Source organism: Syngnathus scovelli, chromosome 8, assembly GCF_024217435.2.
Source record: "Syngnathus scovelli strain Florida chromosome 8, RoL_Ssco_1.2, whole genome shotgun sequence".
NCBI lineage: Eukaryota > Metazoa > Chordata > Actinopteri > Syngnathiformes > Syngnathidae > Syngnathus > Syngnathus scovelli.
This window is the reverse complement of record NC_090854.1, coordinates 10,816,519-10,833,401: the sequence shown is the minus strand read 5'-3', so window position 1 is coordinate 10,833,401 and position 16,883 is coordinate 10,816,519. Positions and strand designations below refer to the sequence as shown.

The following is a 16,883-nucleotide window of genomic DNA, read 5'->3' as shown; positions in this document are numbered from 1 at the left end:
AGGGGGGTGAATTGAAATTGAAGACAGCATCTTGATTTGCTTTGGTCTTTTTTTTGGGAGACATTTTTAGCTTCTGGTTATGTTAAGTTTCTATTATTGGCAATATTATTTCGAGAACACTATCTTTATCTCCAGTTACAATAATCACTTTGACATTTTTCTCCTTTTTATTCACTTCACAGCTGTCAATGTGGACACACAGTGTCATTTATGTTAAAAATATCCATGTTTGAAAACCAACACAATTAAAGGTTTTTTTTTTGCAAAATGTGGCAGTGTTGTCTATTGTCCTCGATCCAAATTGACCTTTTGGCCGATTTCTTTACAAGTTTGACTTGTTTGGAGGCTCGCTGACAGCGAGGAACTCCTCTGACTTTTTTGGGGGGGCTAAGCGTCACTCCAACTAGATCTCCCACTCTTTACTCCCCTTGCCTCCAGACCTCCTCTCTTCTTCCTTTCCTGTCCCCTCCCCCCAGGCCAACCTTCCCCCACATCCTTTCATCCCAGTCAGGCAAGAAACCCAAATGCAGTGAGGCCAACAAGAACCGCCTACACCACCACCCTCACTTTGTGGCCAGTGTGTGTGCGAATCGATTGTGTTGTAAATTTGACCCAGTGTTAGTGTTTGTTCCCACATTGATTGTTGCTGGAGGTCTTGCAGCGGCCTGTTGGGATAATGGTTGCTTGCTGAAAACTTCAGACATTTGAAACACTTAACCACAGTTGCCTGGGGCCTAAAAACATTAGGTAGATAGGTAAATTAGACGGATAGATAGATAGATAGATAGATAGATAGATAGATAGATAGATAGATAGATAGATAGATAGATAGATAGATAGATAGATAGATAGATAGATAGATAGATAGATAGATAGATAGATAGATAGATAGATAGATAGATAGATAGATAGATAGATAGATAGATAGATAGATAGATAGATAGATAGATAGATAGAAACTTTTCCTTTAATATCTGTCACTGTTGAGAAGTTGGCAGGAGTCGCAATTGTGAATATTTCAGTAAAATCTCTGGTGTAATTTAATTACTGAAGCATATTATTCTCCAACGGGGAGTAAACGGCCAATCGGCGACGAGTCCTGTAGGAAAACAAGTGCCGCGATTGGCTGAGACGCCGCAGTCGGTTTCCAGGCGCCCCACGGCTCGCTGTAGAGGGGGAGGGGGGGTTCTGTGAATGGAGGGGTGCCTTGAAACCGAGCGCAGTGACGAGAACCAGCGAGCCTGCGGACTTCCAACCGCCTGGAGAAGCCGACACTCGGACGAGTCGAGAATAAAAGATGGCAATTTAGGACGTCTTTCGCTCGTGTTTTTCCACTGAGTCCACGACCAAGCGTTGAACACACCTGGGGAGATTTGATTCCCGTCGTTTTTCCATTTTCGCACAGCTCTGGATGCGTTTCCCCCCCTCACACCGGAGAAGTGAGAGTGGGCTGCTTGGAGTCACTTACAAAGACCATCAAGAAGTCATGACACGACAGAGGATCTATTTGGATGAAACTGTTTGAAATAAACCTGAATTCGATCGTGGCTGGAACCGCACGAGTTACTCGGATTACCAGCAAGGCGCGAGGACGTTCAATGTAGATTTGCGACGGTTTTTTGGACCCTTTTTGAGTCGCCCTACTTGGATCAAAGTTTTTCCTTCCTTCCCTCCCCCTCCTCCTCCTCAACTATGGCGGCGGCCAGGTCCACCAGTGGCTCCGCGCTTGTGCGGATCATGTGGCTGCTGTGCGCCTTGTCCTTCGCACCAGCGTGTGCTCAACACTACAACAGCGAGAGCGGAATATCCATCCCGGAGCATGGATTTTGCCAGCCCATCTCCATACCACTGTGCACCGACATCGCCTACAACCAGACCATCATGCCGAACCTCCTGGGCCACACCAACCAAGAAGACGCCGGGCTGGAGGTGCACCAGTTTTACCCGCTAGTGAAGGTCCAATGCTCAGCCGATTTAAAATTCTTCCTGTGCTCCATGTATGCTCCCGTGTGCACGGTTCTGGAGCAAGCCATCCCCCCTTGTCGCTCTCTGTGCGAGCGCGCACGTCAGGGTTGTGAAGCCCTCATGAACAAATTCGGTTTCCAGTGGCCCGAGAGACTTCGCTGCGAGGCGTTCCCGGTCCACGGTGCCGGCGAGATCTGCGTGGGTCAGAACACGTCGGAGCCCAGCAGCCCGGGCTCCTCGTCTTCTCCGTACGCACCCGAGCTGGTGACCCTCCCCCCCAGCTTGGGCCGACCCAAGCTTCCGCCGCACAACCAGTACCCGGAGTTTTCCTGCCCGCTGCAGCTGGATGTTCCGTCCTACTTGGGCTACAAATTCATGGGGGTCAAAGACTGCGGGGCACCCTGTGAACCCACCAAGCCCACCGGGATCATGTACTTCCGGGAGGATGAGGTGAAATTTGGACGGCTCTGGGTGGGCATCTGGTCCATCTTGTGCTGCGTGAGTACTCTGTTCACGGTGCTCACCTATCTGGTGGACATGAGGCGCTTCCGCTACCCCGAGCGGCCCATCATCTTCCTGTCCGGCTGTTACTTCATGGTGGCCGTGGCCTACGCCGCGGGCTTCTTCCTGGAGGACAAAGTGGTGTGCGTGGATAAATTCAAAGAGGACGGCTACAGAACGGTGGCCCAGGGGACCAAGAAGGAGGGTTGCACCATCCTCTTCATGGTCTTGTACTTTTTTGGGATGGCCAGCTCCATCTGGTGGGTCATCCTGTCGCTCACGTGGTTCCTTTCGGCCGGCATGAAATGGGGTCACGAGGCCATCGAAGCCAACTCTCAATACTTCCATCTGGCCGCGTGGGCCGTGCCCGCCATCAAGACCATCACCATCCTCGCCATGGGCCAGGTGGACGGCGACGTGCTGACCGGGGTGTGTTTCGTGGGCATCTTCAACGTGGACGCCCTCCGGGGCTTCGTCCTGGCCCCGCTTTTCGTCTACCTGTTCATCGGCACCTCCTTCCTGCTGGCCGGCTTCGTGTCGCTCTTCCGGATCCGCACCATCATGAAGCACGACGGCACCAAGACGGAGAAGCTGGAGAAGCTGATGGTGCGCATCGGCGTGTTCAGCGTGCTCTACACTGTCCCGGCCACCATCGTCATCGCCTGCTACTTCTACGAGCAGGCCTTCCGGGAGCACTGGGAGCGCACCTGGCACATGCAGACGTGCAAGCGCTTCGCCGTGCCCTGCCCCATGCACAACTTTGCCCCCATGACGCCCGACTTCACCGTGTTCATGATCAAGTACCTGATGACCATGATCGTCGGGATCACTTCGGGCTTCTGGGTCTGGTCCGGCAAGACCTTGCAGTCGTGGAGGAGGTTCTACAAGCGCCTTAGCAACGGTACCCACGGGGAGACCACGGTGTGAAGTGTAGCAAGGTACAAAACAGAGAGAAATGAGGTCTGATAGCTTTCAATTTTATACCATTTTGGTCATATTTTTCTATTTGTGACAAGTTCGCAAGGCCCTCAGACAGAACTTTTCTCTTCTCTATATATTCGATATTAAATGGAAGAATCTGCAGTTTTCTTTTAAACAATCCCAGAACTCTTTTAATGTTTTTTTTTTGTACTTTTGGATTTTAAACACATAAGCTCGCTGTCATTAATACCGGACTTGAAGTTATCCCTAGTTACTCACACTACATCCTTATTGTTTTTTTTTTTTTTTTGCTTCCATGTTGAATGTATGTCGCGTGTCCGCTCTCATGGTGGCCAAACATGATCGAATGAGGAAGAAAAAAAAAAAAAAAAGTGCCAAGTGCAGCCAAATGGTCCAATGCATTCTGTAGGCTTCCCTGCATTGGACATTTTAAGTTACTCTGCTTGTAGAAAGAAATGCTTTAAGTTGTGTGTTAGATTTAAAAGGAATTTAGCAGCAGCTGCTCACGTTGCTGCCAAATGGCTACGCACAACTCTCAGTGAAAACGTTTGCCTTTTTTTCCTTTGTCTCTCGCATTGAATGTTCACTCCGAAAGATGAATGAAGTTACTCGTTTGTGTTAGTTTGCACAAGGTTTTGAAAAGTGTTAAACTTTAAAGTGACTGTTACACTTCAAAAGGCTTGTTCGGCGTCATCTTGGTGACTCAAGCCCTGATTTCTTTTGACCCTTGACCTCTGTTTATCTGTTCCTCAACTGGTCAGTTTGAGACCTTCTCGCCACTTTCGAGCTGTTTCTACATTATAAACCTCTTAACTAGTTGATGTTTTTGTGTCCCGTTTCATTATGAACTCATCGGTACCATGAAATGGGCGGATTTCCCTTTTAAGATGTTTGGAGACCACACACATACAAACATGGGCCTCAGCTTCGTCTGTGTGTGTGGTCCCGACATTGGTGGACCCCTGATCAGAAAGACTGTAATAGGTTTCTTCTGCGGGAGTGGAAATGGTGCTTGAGAAATTTTGAATGTTTATACTTGCTTAGATAAAAAACATTGTTCACACTTTAAGCCTGCCATTCTTTATTTTTGTTACATTTAGACGTGTTGAAATTGATTTGTGTGTGGGGAGGGAGGATTTTTTTTTCCTTTAAAAATTGTTCCACACCAGACTGAACTTTTCCATAAAGAACGGCATGTACTTTATGTTCCATGAGTGTGTGCCACACGGAAGCCATGTTTCTGTTCATGTGTGCCTGATTCTAAATGACCGAAAAGCACAGACGAGCTAAAAAAAAATAAGGCTCACGGGGGGTTTCTGAGTGTTGACTAGTTGTCGACTAGTATGCATGACCTCGAAATGTTTACCAGTTCATAATGTTTTACTAATGGACAAGAACCAAGTGTCTTATAAATCAACGCGTGTTTTACAGGTGTACTGCTCAAACATGTAATCAGAGTAGTTTTAAAAAAATCATATTGTATATTGGGGACAGTAGACTTTCAGGTATGCATTGAAAATAATTCAATCCTGACTACCAGCCTTTTGGACCACAACTTCAAACAACAAGTCAGTGGAGGAACAATCTGGTCGGTGCACCATCATTTTTTTGGGGGAGGGCGGAGGTCATGTTGCACATTTTTCTACGTGTAAATAACGCAAAGATAGAGTTTAACATGGAAGTTGAATGATTCACAACAATATTGCCAACACACTAGAATGCATACAAGTAGAACACAATGTACATTCTCATTTTGATAGCAACATCTTAGTTCATGTTAAAGAAATCCCCATGTGAACGTGTAAGGAGGCTGCGTGAACGACGCAATGTTGTTTTTGTATCATTTCAGATTTATGCATGGGTGTGTGCGCGTGCGTGTGACATTGGAACGTTATGCAAATTAGTCATTGCACACGCCCAACTTCGTATATTGTATTTATGGGGGTGCTCATCTCTTTTTCTTTTTCCTCACTTTTTTTTTTTTTTTTTACTTGTTCTCAAAGTCTGTTGTGTCTGTACAGTCTGAATAAAAGTGATAAGGTTTGTAACTTGTGGTGTGGCCTTTGTAGTTTTGTACAGGAATTCGGCATATTACTCACACTTCACCTGTTCCATATCAGGTTGCGCTGAAGATGTTTTGTCAATAAGCGGAGACGTTTCTTTACAGCAGACATTTTGGCCTCTCCTGGCATCTCAGGCAAAACAGTCCTGTCTGAGACACATGACCTATGAGATAGCAGCAGTGACACAGAGGCTACATTGTCAACCAGCTTAACAAAAAAATGTTGCCAGACTGAACAATGCATAACTTTAAAGTGTCATGTTACTGCTGCTCCAACTGACAAATACTGTATAAAAGTCAACACACCCCTCTCTGAATGGCAGGTTTTTTTGTAATATCAAAAAGACATGCAGGGGCAGCATCAAATTTGTACTAGAAGAAAACATTCAGTTGTTTTTAGCGGTGAGATTTTACAAAATGATGTAATCATGACTGACAAATAAATTCATTCATGTCAACAAAAGTGCATTTGTAAAAGAGGCGATACAGGAAATTTGCCCTCAGAGGTGGCAATAAACATTCTGTTAAGTATGTCCATTAAAAACAGAAATTGCATTTTTTTTTATTAGTATAATGGTATATGATAGCAATACAGTATAAGGTAAAATATGTTTAAAAACTCAGATGTGTTTATAAACTCTGAGTAATACCCCCCTAACTCGGTTAACAGACCAGACTCCACCTTTTGAAAAGCGTCCATGCAGATATAAAGAACGGGAGGATGGCGCCCTCAAGTGGACAAAAAACATAACTCAATCGGAGATTTTGACCGCAAGTGTCTTCTCAAATGATCCTCCCATTATGATTGCTACAGGACAGACCTCAGGAATAAGGCACTTAGACTTGTGAAAAATTGATGTTAGTATTAATCTTATTTGTATAATTGACATTGTATAATTGCCCTTGCTAATTTTATTATATTTTATTAAACTTTATTTAGTTGTATTTTGTTTCTATTGTCATTCACCACGCTTATTTTGATAAAGTTGAGGAAAGTACAGACATTTGTTTTCAAATGTAGGCAGTAAAAGTAAAACGTCATCAGAAAAATACTTAAATCAAATTCAGACGTCTGAAAAATCAACCCAAGACATTAAACATTTCAAATTAGGTACTTGAGCAACAGCACTAAAAAAAGATGAGTAAACTGCAAATTTCCAAAGCAAGAAAGTTTTACTAATGTGAAAATTGACTTTCCTGCATTTTAAACAAAGAAATAAATTGCCCCTTGTATTGTCCCAATTTCAAATTATATATAAAAATAACTCAACAAACATTTTAAGAACAAATAACTTGCTTGCACATTAACACTGTTGCCATAAATGTCAATAGTTTATATTTTAAAGGTGTTCCAACTTAGGTGACTGTGTTAGCAAAAAAAAAAAAACAACAACACAAGTTGTAGTTTGTTTTTCAACATAGGATTCATTTTCAAAAGAGCTGTTTTAATGAGATTCTTGCAAGAAAAATCCTTTTTTGCGCCACAGAAATTTTTTACACGCCTGTCTTATCTTGGGAAGGTTCAAACCGTACATAAAGGGTGTTATCATTGGCTGGCAAATAAGCAGATACACAGAAAAAAATATCCGCACACTGTCAGGTAAATCAACCGCAGTGATCCTGGCCTCCAGAAAAATGAAGGCACAGCCGACAAACAAGTTCGACACGGAAACTATCTGAGGCGTGCAGGTAGTGATGGCTTTCTGCCTATTCTCTCTAGACGTATCCAAACAAACCATCAGGACCTTTACATATGACACCACAATGAGCCCCAAAGGTAAAACACTGGTCAGGAAGCCAAAAGAGTCTACTACGCTGTTGACTTTTGATATTGTACATATGAGTTTAGCTACTAATTCATAGTTACAAAACAAGTGGTCAATAACATTGCTGCAAAATTTCAAATTGACTCCAAAGAGATAGGATGGCAAGGAAGTGGCATAGGAATACACCCAGATAAGCGTCACGATGATGGCCACTGTCCCCGTGCTCATGATGGCGTTGTAGTGTAAAGGCCTGCAAATGGAAACGTATCGATCATAAGCCATGGCTGCCAAACTGCAAAACTCAACAGAAGCAGAAGAGTAGAGAGAAATCATCTGTACAAAGCACCAGGAAACGGGCACCTCGTGCGCATCTGAGAACATCTGTGAAAGCATGAGAGGATACAGAGACGTGCTGCCATTTATCTCGTTCACCATTAAGTTACAAAGTAACATGTACATTGGCTCGTGCAGACTCCTGTCCACAAAGATGACTGTGATGACTAAAGTGTTGGCCACCCATATTGAACTGTACCACAGCAGCAATATGAAGAAATACAAATACTTCAACTGTCCCATGTTACTGTAAGCTCCCAGCACAAAGGAAACAATCTCACTTGAGTTCTCCATTTCTTAAAATAGTCGTTCGGATGTTATTTATAGTTCAAGCACACAAATCAAGAAGCACTCAGCGCTAAAAATTATTGCCAGCTGGCCCTCGATGAAATCCAAAAACAAGGAATGAAAAATATATTGAAGGCAGACTGATGTTCCATGGTTATTGTTTGATATAATCTATCAGAGCTGCTTGGAGTCATTGCGTTGTTTTGTCCCTTCTCGACGATGCTATGAAAGCAAGAACATCAGTCATATCATTATTGGAATTGACGAGTGTGGCATGTGTCGAGCGCCCGGCGGCTCTCGACCAGCCTGATCACGGCCACACATGAACTTTTATATGTGAGGTAAAGTAGGATGGGCCTAAACTCAGTTTCGCCTATTGCAAAAAAATACATATTAAAGAGGAAGTCATGTCAGAAATGTACTTCACAATAATTAGTTCTATACAGCCCCTCGAGTCTGAATACAGTACTCGGATTAATATTGTTTTGATTGAATATGAATTAAGCAGCAAAATCCACTTGTTTTTACCTATCTTGAGTAGGGGTACTGAAAATGACATCACAGTGCCTACGGGCAGCTTGCGAGTCATGTGACCAATCCAAAACAACAAGAAATAAATAACTATATCAATATGGTCAGTGATGCAATTTATTAATAAATAAGAATACTTTAACACAAATATATGCAAACAGATACATTGAGGGAGGAAAAATACTGATATTGATTTATTGGTATATGATTGAAGTGGGCATAGGTAGAAATGTGTACATGAATTGTGGTGGCAATTGGTCGTAGTTTTGTGACAGGAAGCTACGTTGAAGTTTTTCACTAGAGTGAACCTCTACGGCAGTTGGATCATCAACTGATGGCCTGTGGGCCAAATCCGGACCACTGAACAGTCCAAACCGGCCTGTGGCTGGATTCAAATAATATTATGCTAAAATTTGATTCCTATTGAACTTTTATTTGAGAGTTTGACCCACCTAAAATTTTGGCCCTTTGACAAATAGAGTTTGTGAGCCCTGCTCTATGGGGAGGAAAAAACATCCTAATTCTGTGGCTCCACCACAATTGAAAAAAACTGCCCAAATTACTATAATTGATTAAAATGATTTTAGTTTTATGTTTTTTCATTGGAATAATTGATCACAGGTTACTAAGGGCTACTACGCTCAAGAGTTGGTAGGATCAGGCAGCTTGTTATATTCTAAGGAAATTAAGCCAATATAAAAAAAAAATGGGCTAACTGCTGCCCTGCCAAAAACATAAATACAAATTTAAGGTAAAAATAAGTGATTCTTGTGCTGCAATTTAAAATTTCTCAAGGAGCTACAGTTGCCATAGAAATAAAGTATTGTAAAGTAAGTAAATAAAATAAGGTCAAGTAACCAAATAAAGTAAGACAAAGTATTATATACTTATTAAATAACAGCCAATTCAAGGCATCTGTTTGTTTGGTATTGTGTTTATTTGTCAGGCAAAACCTTTAATGAGTGTTATTTTTGTTTAAATGATACAGAGCAAAACAAGACGAGAGCCGACAAACATGTTTTCCCCAGTATTGATTAGACAGACTATTAGCTGATGTAATTCCCATTTGTTATGATGCTATGACATACATAATAGCAACAAACACAGTGTAAATACGATGATTAAACCTCAGGGTCATGCGTCCACTATCCCCAGGACATCAATCTACTGCCAGTGCATGGCGCTGGGACTAAACATTCCCTGGTGGAGTCAAGACACAAACATGTGTCCACTGTCACCGTGACAATAGAGGAGATCAGAAAAACAGGACAATGGCCGCCACCCTCAAAGTATTATTTTTACAAAAGTCTAAAAGCAGTAGTATTTATAGCAGAACGCCACGATTTTAGGTGGACAAAAGCACACTATTATAAGTATAAAACAGACGAAATTGTCAATTTCGGATTCAAAGACATAATCTGTATTCAAAAACAAATCCTGCGACGCGTTCGGCCACCGCCTAATTGCTAATGTAGCCGTTAGCAGGCAGTCAAGCTAGCAGCCACCAAGGTTGTTCATAGCTTACTATACAACAACAGCAAGGGTCAACAAAATATAAGGGAAACATGTAACATGACTTTTATTTTAAAGTTGGCCTTTGGATGCAATTGCTTTGGCGGTGGTATTACCTTCAAAGTGAGGCTGGCCTGACCCATTCTTAGAGTACAAAAAGCGTGGTGACATGCGTTTCAAACAGGAGCGCAATATTCCATTTCTAGCACTCATGTACATCCCTCCTTGTTCTGTTAAAAATTTATATTTCTCAAACCCTTACACTTTCTTTTTAAATACTGCTAACAGCTCATGTCTGTGCAAACGGCAAAATATCTAAGCTTGCTGATGACGTTAGCATTTAATGATCACATGGTGGACCTTTACTTAGCTATGATTAGGTTAACAAGCAGTTTAACAAAGTTGTAATCTCAGATTTGTTTTTATATCAGGTGATATTTCCCTACGACAGAGCGGACATGTTAAATTTGACACCGTCCGACAACGCACAATAAAAATTCTGCAACTCAAGTGTCAATATTTATGTGACTATTCACTGTTCCAAGCTCTATTGAGGAAATACAAAATTGTTGGTCATAATATCACTGTAAACATCAGAAGCTTTTTTTTAAAGGTCAGTTACTCCATTATAACAGTTAGGACACCATTTTTGGACTAAAATAGTAATAAATATTGGAATCACACTTATTTTTAATAGAGCATTAAACAACTGTTTCATAAACAAGTATCTTTCAAATTCCCTGGCGATGGAGTACGCTGCTATCTTCTGATTGGAGCATTTTGGTGCTCAGCAAAGTATAAAAAGAGGTGCCCTGTTTGACCAGCGAGGAGATCTTCATCTTCCTCAGCCTGTCACCAAAATAGGCAGGAACAGGGTGGAGGAGAAGCCGGCGATAACAACACGACGGGGAGTCGATGTGCCGAATGGATCAAAGATGAGGAACGCAACCGCATTCACCTTTTTTCATTTGACAGGATTGAGCCACATGACGCAACGGCTTCGAGTGCTTCTTTTCGTAATTACCTGGCTGTGTTACGCTGCCATTTTGCTGGTCAATCTTGTTCTTATTGTTACCATCATACTAGAGAAAAAACTGCACGAACCCATGTACTTGTTTTTATGCAATCTCTGTTTTAATGGCCTTTATGGGACTGTTGTCTTTTTCCCCAAATTCCTTCACGATCTGTTGTCGAAAAGTCACGTTATATCATATTTTGGCTGTCTGTTGCAAGTCTTTGTCATCTATTCTTACGCGGCGTCTGAAATGGCCATTTTGACAGTGATGGCTTACGACCGCTACGTGGCCATATCTCGACCGCTGGAGTATCACTCCATTATGACAAAATGCAGGATGGTGTTTTTGATGCTCTACTCCAGAGTAACGCCTTTGCTCTGCCAGGCCATTGTGGTAATCATGAGCTCCAAACTGGAACTGTGCGGTTCCCTCATTGACAAAGTTTACTGCGAGAACTGGTCCCTCCTTCAACTGTCCTGCAATCCTACTACATCCAACAATATCGTGGGATTTGTGATTATTTTATTTTACTTTGTACATGACCTCTTCATTCTGTGCTCCTATGTGCAGCTGGTTAAATTAGCTTTGAGGTCTAAAGAAGGGAAAAAGAAGTTCTTGCGGACATGTGTGCCACATCTGCTGTGTTTGGTCAACATTAGCGTGGCTTTGCTCTTTGACCTCATGTACGCTCGTTACGGCACCAGCTCCATGCCTCGGAGTCTCAGGAATTTCATGGCCATCCAAATTCTCGTCGTTCCACCGTTACTCAATCCGATCATTTACGGCTTGAAACTGTCCAAGCTTCGAAACAAAGTTTTGCAATATTTTAGAGGCAAGAAGAGCTTTGAATAAATTGAGATCTATTTTGTGCAAATGAACAAGCTGGTTTGGTCTCTTATTGAAATGTTGTTTTGTAATTTTGTCAAAATATTTTTTCCTTTTTTCTTTTTCAGAAAACTAAACTAAAATAGCTAATGAGTTGTGGGTTTTTTTTCATTTTTATGTATCAATGTCAGAAGTATTAAAAGACAACTTATCCGTCACAAAGTATTTCATACCATCACCCAAGATCTCAGGCATGGGTAATGTCTTGTTTAGATCATGTAGACATTAGAAATAAAAAAAAAGCCTACTTTGACATTGTAATTTTGGTATCTGTTTTTAAACGAAGGGAGTAAAAGTAAAAAGCACCCATAAACAAATCCTCATGGAAAGAACAAATACTTGAGCGGGGGTAAAAAACAAAAGTAGAGTATTTTTACTTGATTATTTCCCGCCACTGCGCCGAATCAGATCTCGTCCCAAGAGTGCTAACAGCCAGCATTAAAAGGCGCACGTGCTCATGATGATCATATCTTCCGACGTGAGCAGTAGCTCACGGACAACATCATGAAGACACACGTTGGTAAGTATGGAGTATGTGGCTCTTCACTGTGTGTTCTGAATAGAAATTTTGACAGATCATTGAGGGCGAGCCGTCATTTCCAACCATACATGAATAAGAAACTGAAGCAACAATAGAGTACTTTTAAATGTTAAATTAAGGACTCATCAAAATGTCACCAAGGAGTTACTGAGTGGGAGTTAGTGCTCTGAGGTTGACTGGTGATCAAGTCATGTAGAAAATAGAAAATGGTTGGCTTCTCTGCTAGTTCTCTACTGCCACGGTAATCTGAATTTCCACTTTGGAAACTATAATGAACATTAAAATGAATAGCATTGAGATGAAGGTGTTGAGAGAGCTGGAAAAGAAGCAAGATGAGAGAGAGCAAGTACCAGAGGATTTGCACAAACTACTTTGTTAGAGCCAGGACATTCTTCATATGGTGCATAGGTGCTACTGACCCTCGTTTCCCTTTTCACAGATGGTGTCAAGTAACAGGTTGTTGTGACTCACAAGGGTCTGGGTGGGTAAGGATGACCAACAGGTTCATTTTTTTCCAGCTCCCATATCACATGTTGGACCATACTTTCTGAGAACCACCCTTCTCTTTTCTCCTCACAGACGGTGTCAAGTAACAGGTTGTTATGTCTTCTGAGTTTGCGGGTGTGTAAGGATGCCCAATCTAACGCTTCATCCTTACTTTAATCTCACCATGTTCATAAACATCGGCCCGTACCGCTACCCGGCGCTGGCGTCATGCCTCCTCCTCTACGTCTTCATCGTGTGCGCCAACTGGGCCGTCCTAGTAACCATCTGCCGCGAGAAGACACTTCACGAGCCCATGTACGTTTTCGTCGCCTGCTTGTGCTTCAACGCCCTGTACGGCTCCACGAGCTTTTTCCCCCGCTTCCTGCTGGACCTGGCGTCCGACGTTCACCTGATCTCGCGCGCGGCCTGCTTCACACAGATCTATCTCATCTACACGTACGGAGCCAACGAGATGACCATGCTGTGCGTCATGGCATACGACCGCTACCTGGCCGTGTGCCATCCGCTGCACTACCACACCAGGATGACGGTAAAAAAGGCCCTGAGCCTGGTTGGCCTGGCGTGGCTCATTCCCGCCATCTTTCTCACCATGGCTATCTACCTATCCGCAATGCTGCCCCTCTGCGGCAACGAGATCTACAAGGTGTTTTGCGCAAACTGGAATGTAGTCAAGCTGTCATGCGTGTCCACGGTGGTCAACAACGTGGTGGGCATGTTTATGAGCATCAGCACCATTTTCCTCCCGCTCACCTTTGTTCTCTATACGTACACGCGCATCATAAGGACGACTTGGAGATGCTCGGACAAATTCAAGGGGAGAGTATTTCAGAGCTGTTTGCCGCACATGATCTCCTTTGTCATTTATTCCTGCATCGCGTTTTGCGATATTGCGCTGAGCAGGCAAAATGTGAAGGAGATGAACGCTTTTGTTGCCATCATCTTATCGCTAGAGTTTGTGGTTATTCCGCCGCTTCTCAACCCCCTGGTGTATGGGATGAAGCTATCATGTATACGTAAACGCATCTTCAAGATGGTGTGAGACGGGGCCTTCGGCTCTGCTTTTCCTCAGACAGCAAGTTGAAATGAATTGAATTCTAAGATTTATTATTTTTAAATATTTTTTGTAATTATTGTCAATAGGCGGCTCGGTGGCGCACTGGGTAGCTCGTCCGCCTCACAGTTAGGAGGGTGCGGGTTCGATTCCACCTCCGGCCCTCCCTGTGTGGAGTTTGCATGTTCTCCCCGGGCCCGCGTGGGTTTTCTCCGGGCGCTCCGGTTTCCTCCCACATTCCAAAAACATGCTTGGTAGGCCGATTGAAGACTCCAAATTGTCCCTAGGTGTGACTGTGAGTGTGAATGGTTGTCTGTCTCTGTGTGCCCTGCGATTGGCTGGCAACCGGTTCAGGGTGTCCCCCGCCTACTGCCCGATGACGGCTGGGATAGGCTCCAGCACGCCCGCGACCCCCGTGGGGACTAAGCGGTTCAGAAGATGGATGGATGGATTATTGTCAATAAAGAAAACCATCTTTAAGCACTTGGGGGTTTTGTGAAATCCAAATCCATAGTGAATGTGACATCATCACTAAGTATAATGAGTAATGTTACACAGTAAATGTGTTGTGTGATTTATTTCATATCCAAAACAATGCTTCTCTTCACTGATGACAAAAACATTCAAGTCATGGCTCAGAAAAGTCCAATAAATCCCAGATGGTTTATAGTGCCAATGCAGACTATTTGTTTTATTTTTCCCACCTTTAAAGATTCCAATTTCCAATGCAGACTATTTTTTATTTTTATTTTTTCCCACCTTTTAAGATTCCGAGATAGCAATCAATCATGATCTCAATCTCCTTTTTTACATTGTGATGTCATAAACAATGAACAAGTATATTTCTGAGACAATAAAGAGTATTGATTACTTTCAAATGTAGGGAACAAATGCACAACAAAGTATTTCTACTTTGCTACTATCTGCCACTGAGCTGGAGTCAGAAAAATTCCCAAGGGTGCAAAGAGACGGCCTTAAAAGCTGCATGCGCTCGTGGTGAGCGAGTCTAGCTTAAACGTGAGCAGTAGCTCACGGACAACAACATGAAGAAACGTGTTGGTGAGTATGCACTATGTTTGTGGCTGCTGAGCGTGTCATGTTTGTATTCTTGAAACCTCTGTTTATCCCGTAAAAAAATATTAGGGACAAACATTTAGAGATTTTGGATCATCACTGTTGAATTCAGTTTTCCACAAGTCTGCAGCAGAGTAGCGTGACCAAATAGGGTCAATGATGTCATTACATTCACATTGGAGTGCAATTGTGCTTAATGAGGAATGATTTGATGTTACAACAAAAGTGTTTGATGTGTTTTTGTGCACGTGTGTGTTAACTGCAAGTCAACTGTATTGTTCTGAATCAATTCGTTCAAGCACGAGTAGTGCCGAGTGGCTTTATGTGATGCGCGGACTGCCAGTGATATGAACTATACGAGCCTGGATTGTGTTTTGAGGCTTCCGCATTTAATTTGTAACAATTGAGTGCTAAGTTTTGGCTGCTCAGGTACCAAGTGCTGCTTTATGAAACAATGGAGTAAAACAAGCTTTAACAATCTCTTGCGACCAAAGGGCTGACAAACTATATTAATTTAGTCATAGCACACCACAGGAAGGTTTGAAATAAAGCATATATAATTTTGTCCTGGTTCATTTTGAATTTTGGTGTCACCATACTTTCTTTTCTCTTTTCATAGACGGTGTCAAGTAACAGGTTGTTATGCCTTCCGAGCTTGCGGGTGTGTAAGGATGTCCAATCTAACGCTTCATCCCTATTTTAACCTCACCATATTCATAAACATCGGCCCGTACCGCTACCCAGCACTGGTGTCATTCCTCCTTCTCTACGTCTTCATCGTGTGCGCCAACTGGGCCGTCCTGGTGACCATCTGCCGCGAAAAGACCCTTCACGAGCCCATGTACGTTTTTGTCGCCAGCTTGTGCTTTAACGCCTTGTACGGCTCCACGGGCTTCTTCCCCCGCTTCCTGCTGGACCTGGCGTCCGACGTTCACCTGATCTCACGTGTGGCCTGCTTCACGCAGATCTATTTCATCTACACGTACGGTGCCAACGAAATGACCACGCTGGGCGTCATGGCCTACGATCGCTACCTGGCCGTGTGCCATCCGCTGCACTACCACACCAGGATGACGGTGAAGAAAGCCCTGACCCTGGTCAGCCTGGCATGGCTCATTCCTGCCATCTTTCTCACCACACTCATCTACCTGTCCGCAACGCTGCCCCTCTGCGGCAACGAGATCTACAAGGTGTTTTGCGCTAACTGGAATGTAGTCAAGCTGTCATGCGTGTCCACGATGGTCAACAACGTGGTGGGCATGTTCATGAGCATCTGCACCGCTTTCCTTCCACTCGCATTCGTTCTCTACACATACACACGCATCATAAGCATGACTTGGAGACGCTCGGCCAAATTCAAGGGGAGAGTATTTCAGAGTTGTTTGCCGCACGTGATCTCTGTTCTCGTTTATTCCATCACCGCGTTTTGCGATATTGCGCTGAGCAGGCAAAATGTGAAGGAGATGAACGCTCTTGTTGCCATCATCTTATCGCTAGAGTTTGTGGTTATTCCACCGCTTCTCAACCCCCTGGTGTACGGGATGAAGTTATCATATATACGTAAACGCATCTTCAAGATTGTGTGAGATGGGGCCTGTGGTACTACTTTTCCTTATTAAGGCAGCAAGTTGAACTGAAATAAATTTTAAGGTTCATCATTTTTAGATAATTTAATTTATTGTCCATAAAGAAAGCCAGTTTTAAGCACGCAGGGTTTTTGTTTAATTTAAATCTTTAGTGAATGTGACATCATCACCAATTAAATGTTACACAGTAAGTGTGTTGTGTGATTTATTTCATATCCAAAACAATGTTCCTCTTCACTGATGACAAGAACATTCAAGTCAAGTCTCAGGAAAGTTCCATGTTCAATAAATCCCAGATGGTTTCTAGTGCCAATGAGGACTAT

At 43.1% G+C, this 16,883-nt stretch overlaps 5 protein-coding genes across 5 annotated transcripts; 4 read left to right on the top strand and 1 right to left on the bottom strand.

Annotated features, from left to right (window-relative positions):
• The first annotated feature begins 1,197 nt into the window (after nt 1-1,197).
• Nucleotides 1,198-3,649, top strand: fzd7a (frizzled class receptor 7a). Its single transcript, XM_049727395.2, has one exon. The coding sequence runs from the start codon at nt 1,693-1,695 to the stop codon at nt 3,391-3,393; it is 1,701 nt and encodes a 566-aa protein (XP_049583352.1). The 5' UTR covers nt 1,198-1,692; the 3' UTR covers nt 3,394-3,649.
• A 3,050-nt stretch (nt 3,650-6,699) lies between these two features.
• Nucleotides 6,700-7,969, bottom strand: LOC125973332 (olfactory receptor 4B13-like). Its single transcript, XM_049727402.2, has one exon. The coding sequence runs from the start codon at nt 7,861-7,863 to the stop codon at nt 6,916-6,918; it is 948 nt and encodes a 315-aa protein (XP_049583359.1). The 5' UTR covers nt 7,864-7,969; the 3' UTR covers nt 6,700-6,915.
• Nucleotides 7,970-10,815: 2,846 nt separating this feature from the next.
• LOC125974013 (olfactory receptor 6N1-like) lies at nt 10,816-11,768 on the top strand. Its single transcript, XM_049728771.1, has one exon. The coding sequence runs from the start codon at nt 10,836-10,838 to the stop codon at nt 11,766-11,768; it is 933 nt and encodes a 310-aa protein (XP_049584728.1). The 5' UTR covers nt 10,816-10,835.
• Nucleotides 11,769-12,827: 1,059 nt separating this feature from the next.
• Nucleotides 12,828-14,007, top strand: LOC125973336 (olfactory receptor 11H7-like). Its single transcript, XM_049727409.2, has one exon. The coding sequence runs from the start codon at nt 12,974-12,976 to the stop codon at nt 13,886-13,888; it is 915 nt and encodes a 304-aa protein (XP_049583366.1). The 5' UTR covers nt 12,828-12,973; the 3' UTR covers nt 13,889-14,007.
• Nucleotides 14,008-15,630: 1,623 nt separating this feature from the next.
• LOC125973345 (olfactory receptor 1P1-like) lies at nt 15,631-16,602 on the top strand. Its single transcript, XM_049727420.2, has one exon. The coding sequence runs from the start codon at nt 15,646-15,648 to the stop codon at nt 16,558-16,560; it is 915 nt and encodes a 304-aa protein (XP_049583377.1). The 5' UTR covers nt 15,631-15,645; the 3' UTR covers nt 16,561-16,602.
• The last annotated feature ends 281 nt before the right edge of the window (nt 16,603-16,883 follow it).

Excerpts from the sequence above, each read along its gene's own strand:
- LOC125973345 (XM_049727420.2), top strand. The coding sequence starts at position 15,646 with ATGTCCAATCTAACGCTTCATCCCTATTTTAACCTCACCATATTCATA.
- LOC125974013 (XM_049728771.1), top strand. The coding sequence starts at position 10,836 with ATGAGGAACGCAACCGCATTCACCTTTTTTCATTTGACAGGATTGAGC.
- LOC125973336 (XM_049727409.2), top strand. The coding sequence starts at position 12,974 with ATGCCCAATCTAACGCTTCATCCTTACTTTAATCTCACCATGTTCATA.
- fzd7a (XM_049727395.2), top strand. The coding sequence starts at position 1,693 with ATGGCGGCGGCCAGGTCCACCAGTGGCTCCGCGCTTGTGCGGATCATG.
- LOC125973332 (XM_049727402.2), bottom strand. The coding sequence starts at position 7,863 with ATGGAGAACTCAAGTGAGATTGTTTCCTTTGTGCTGGGAGCTTACAGT.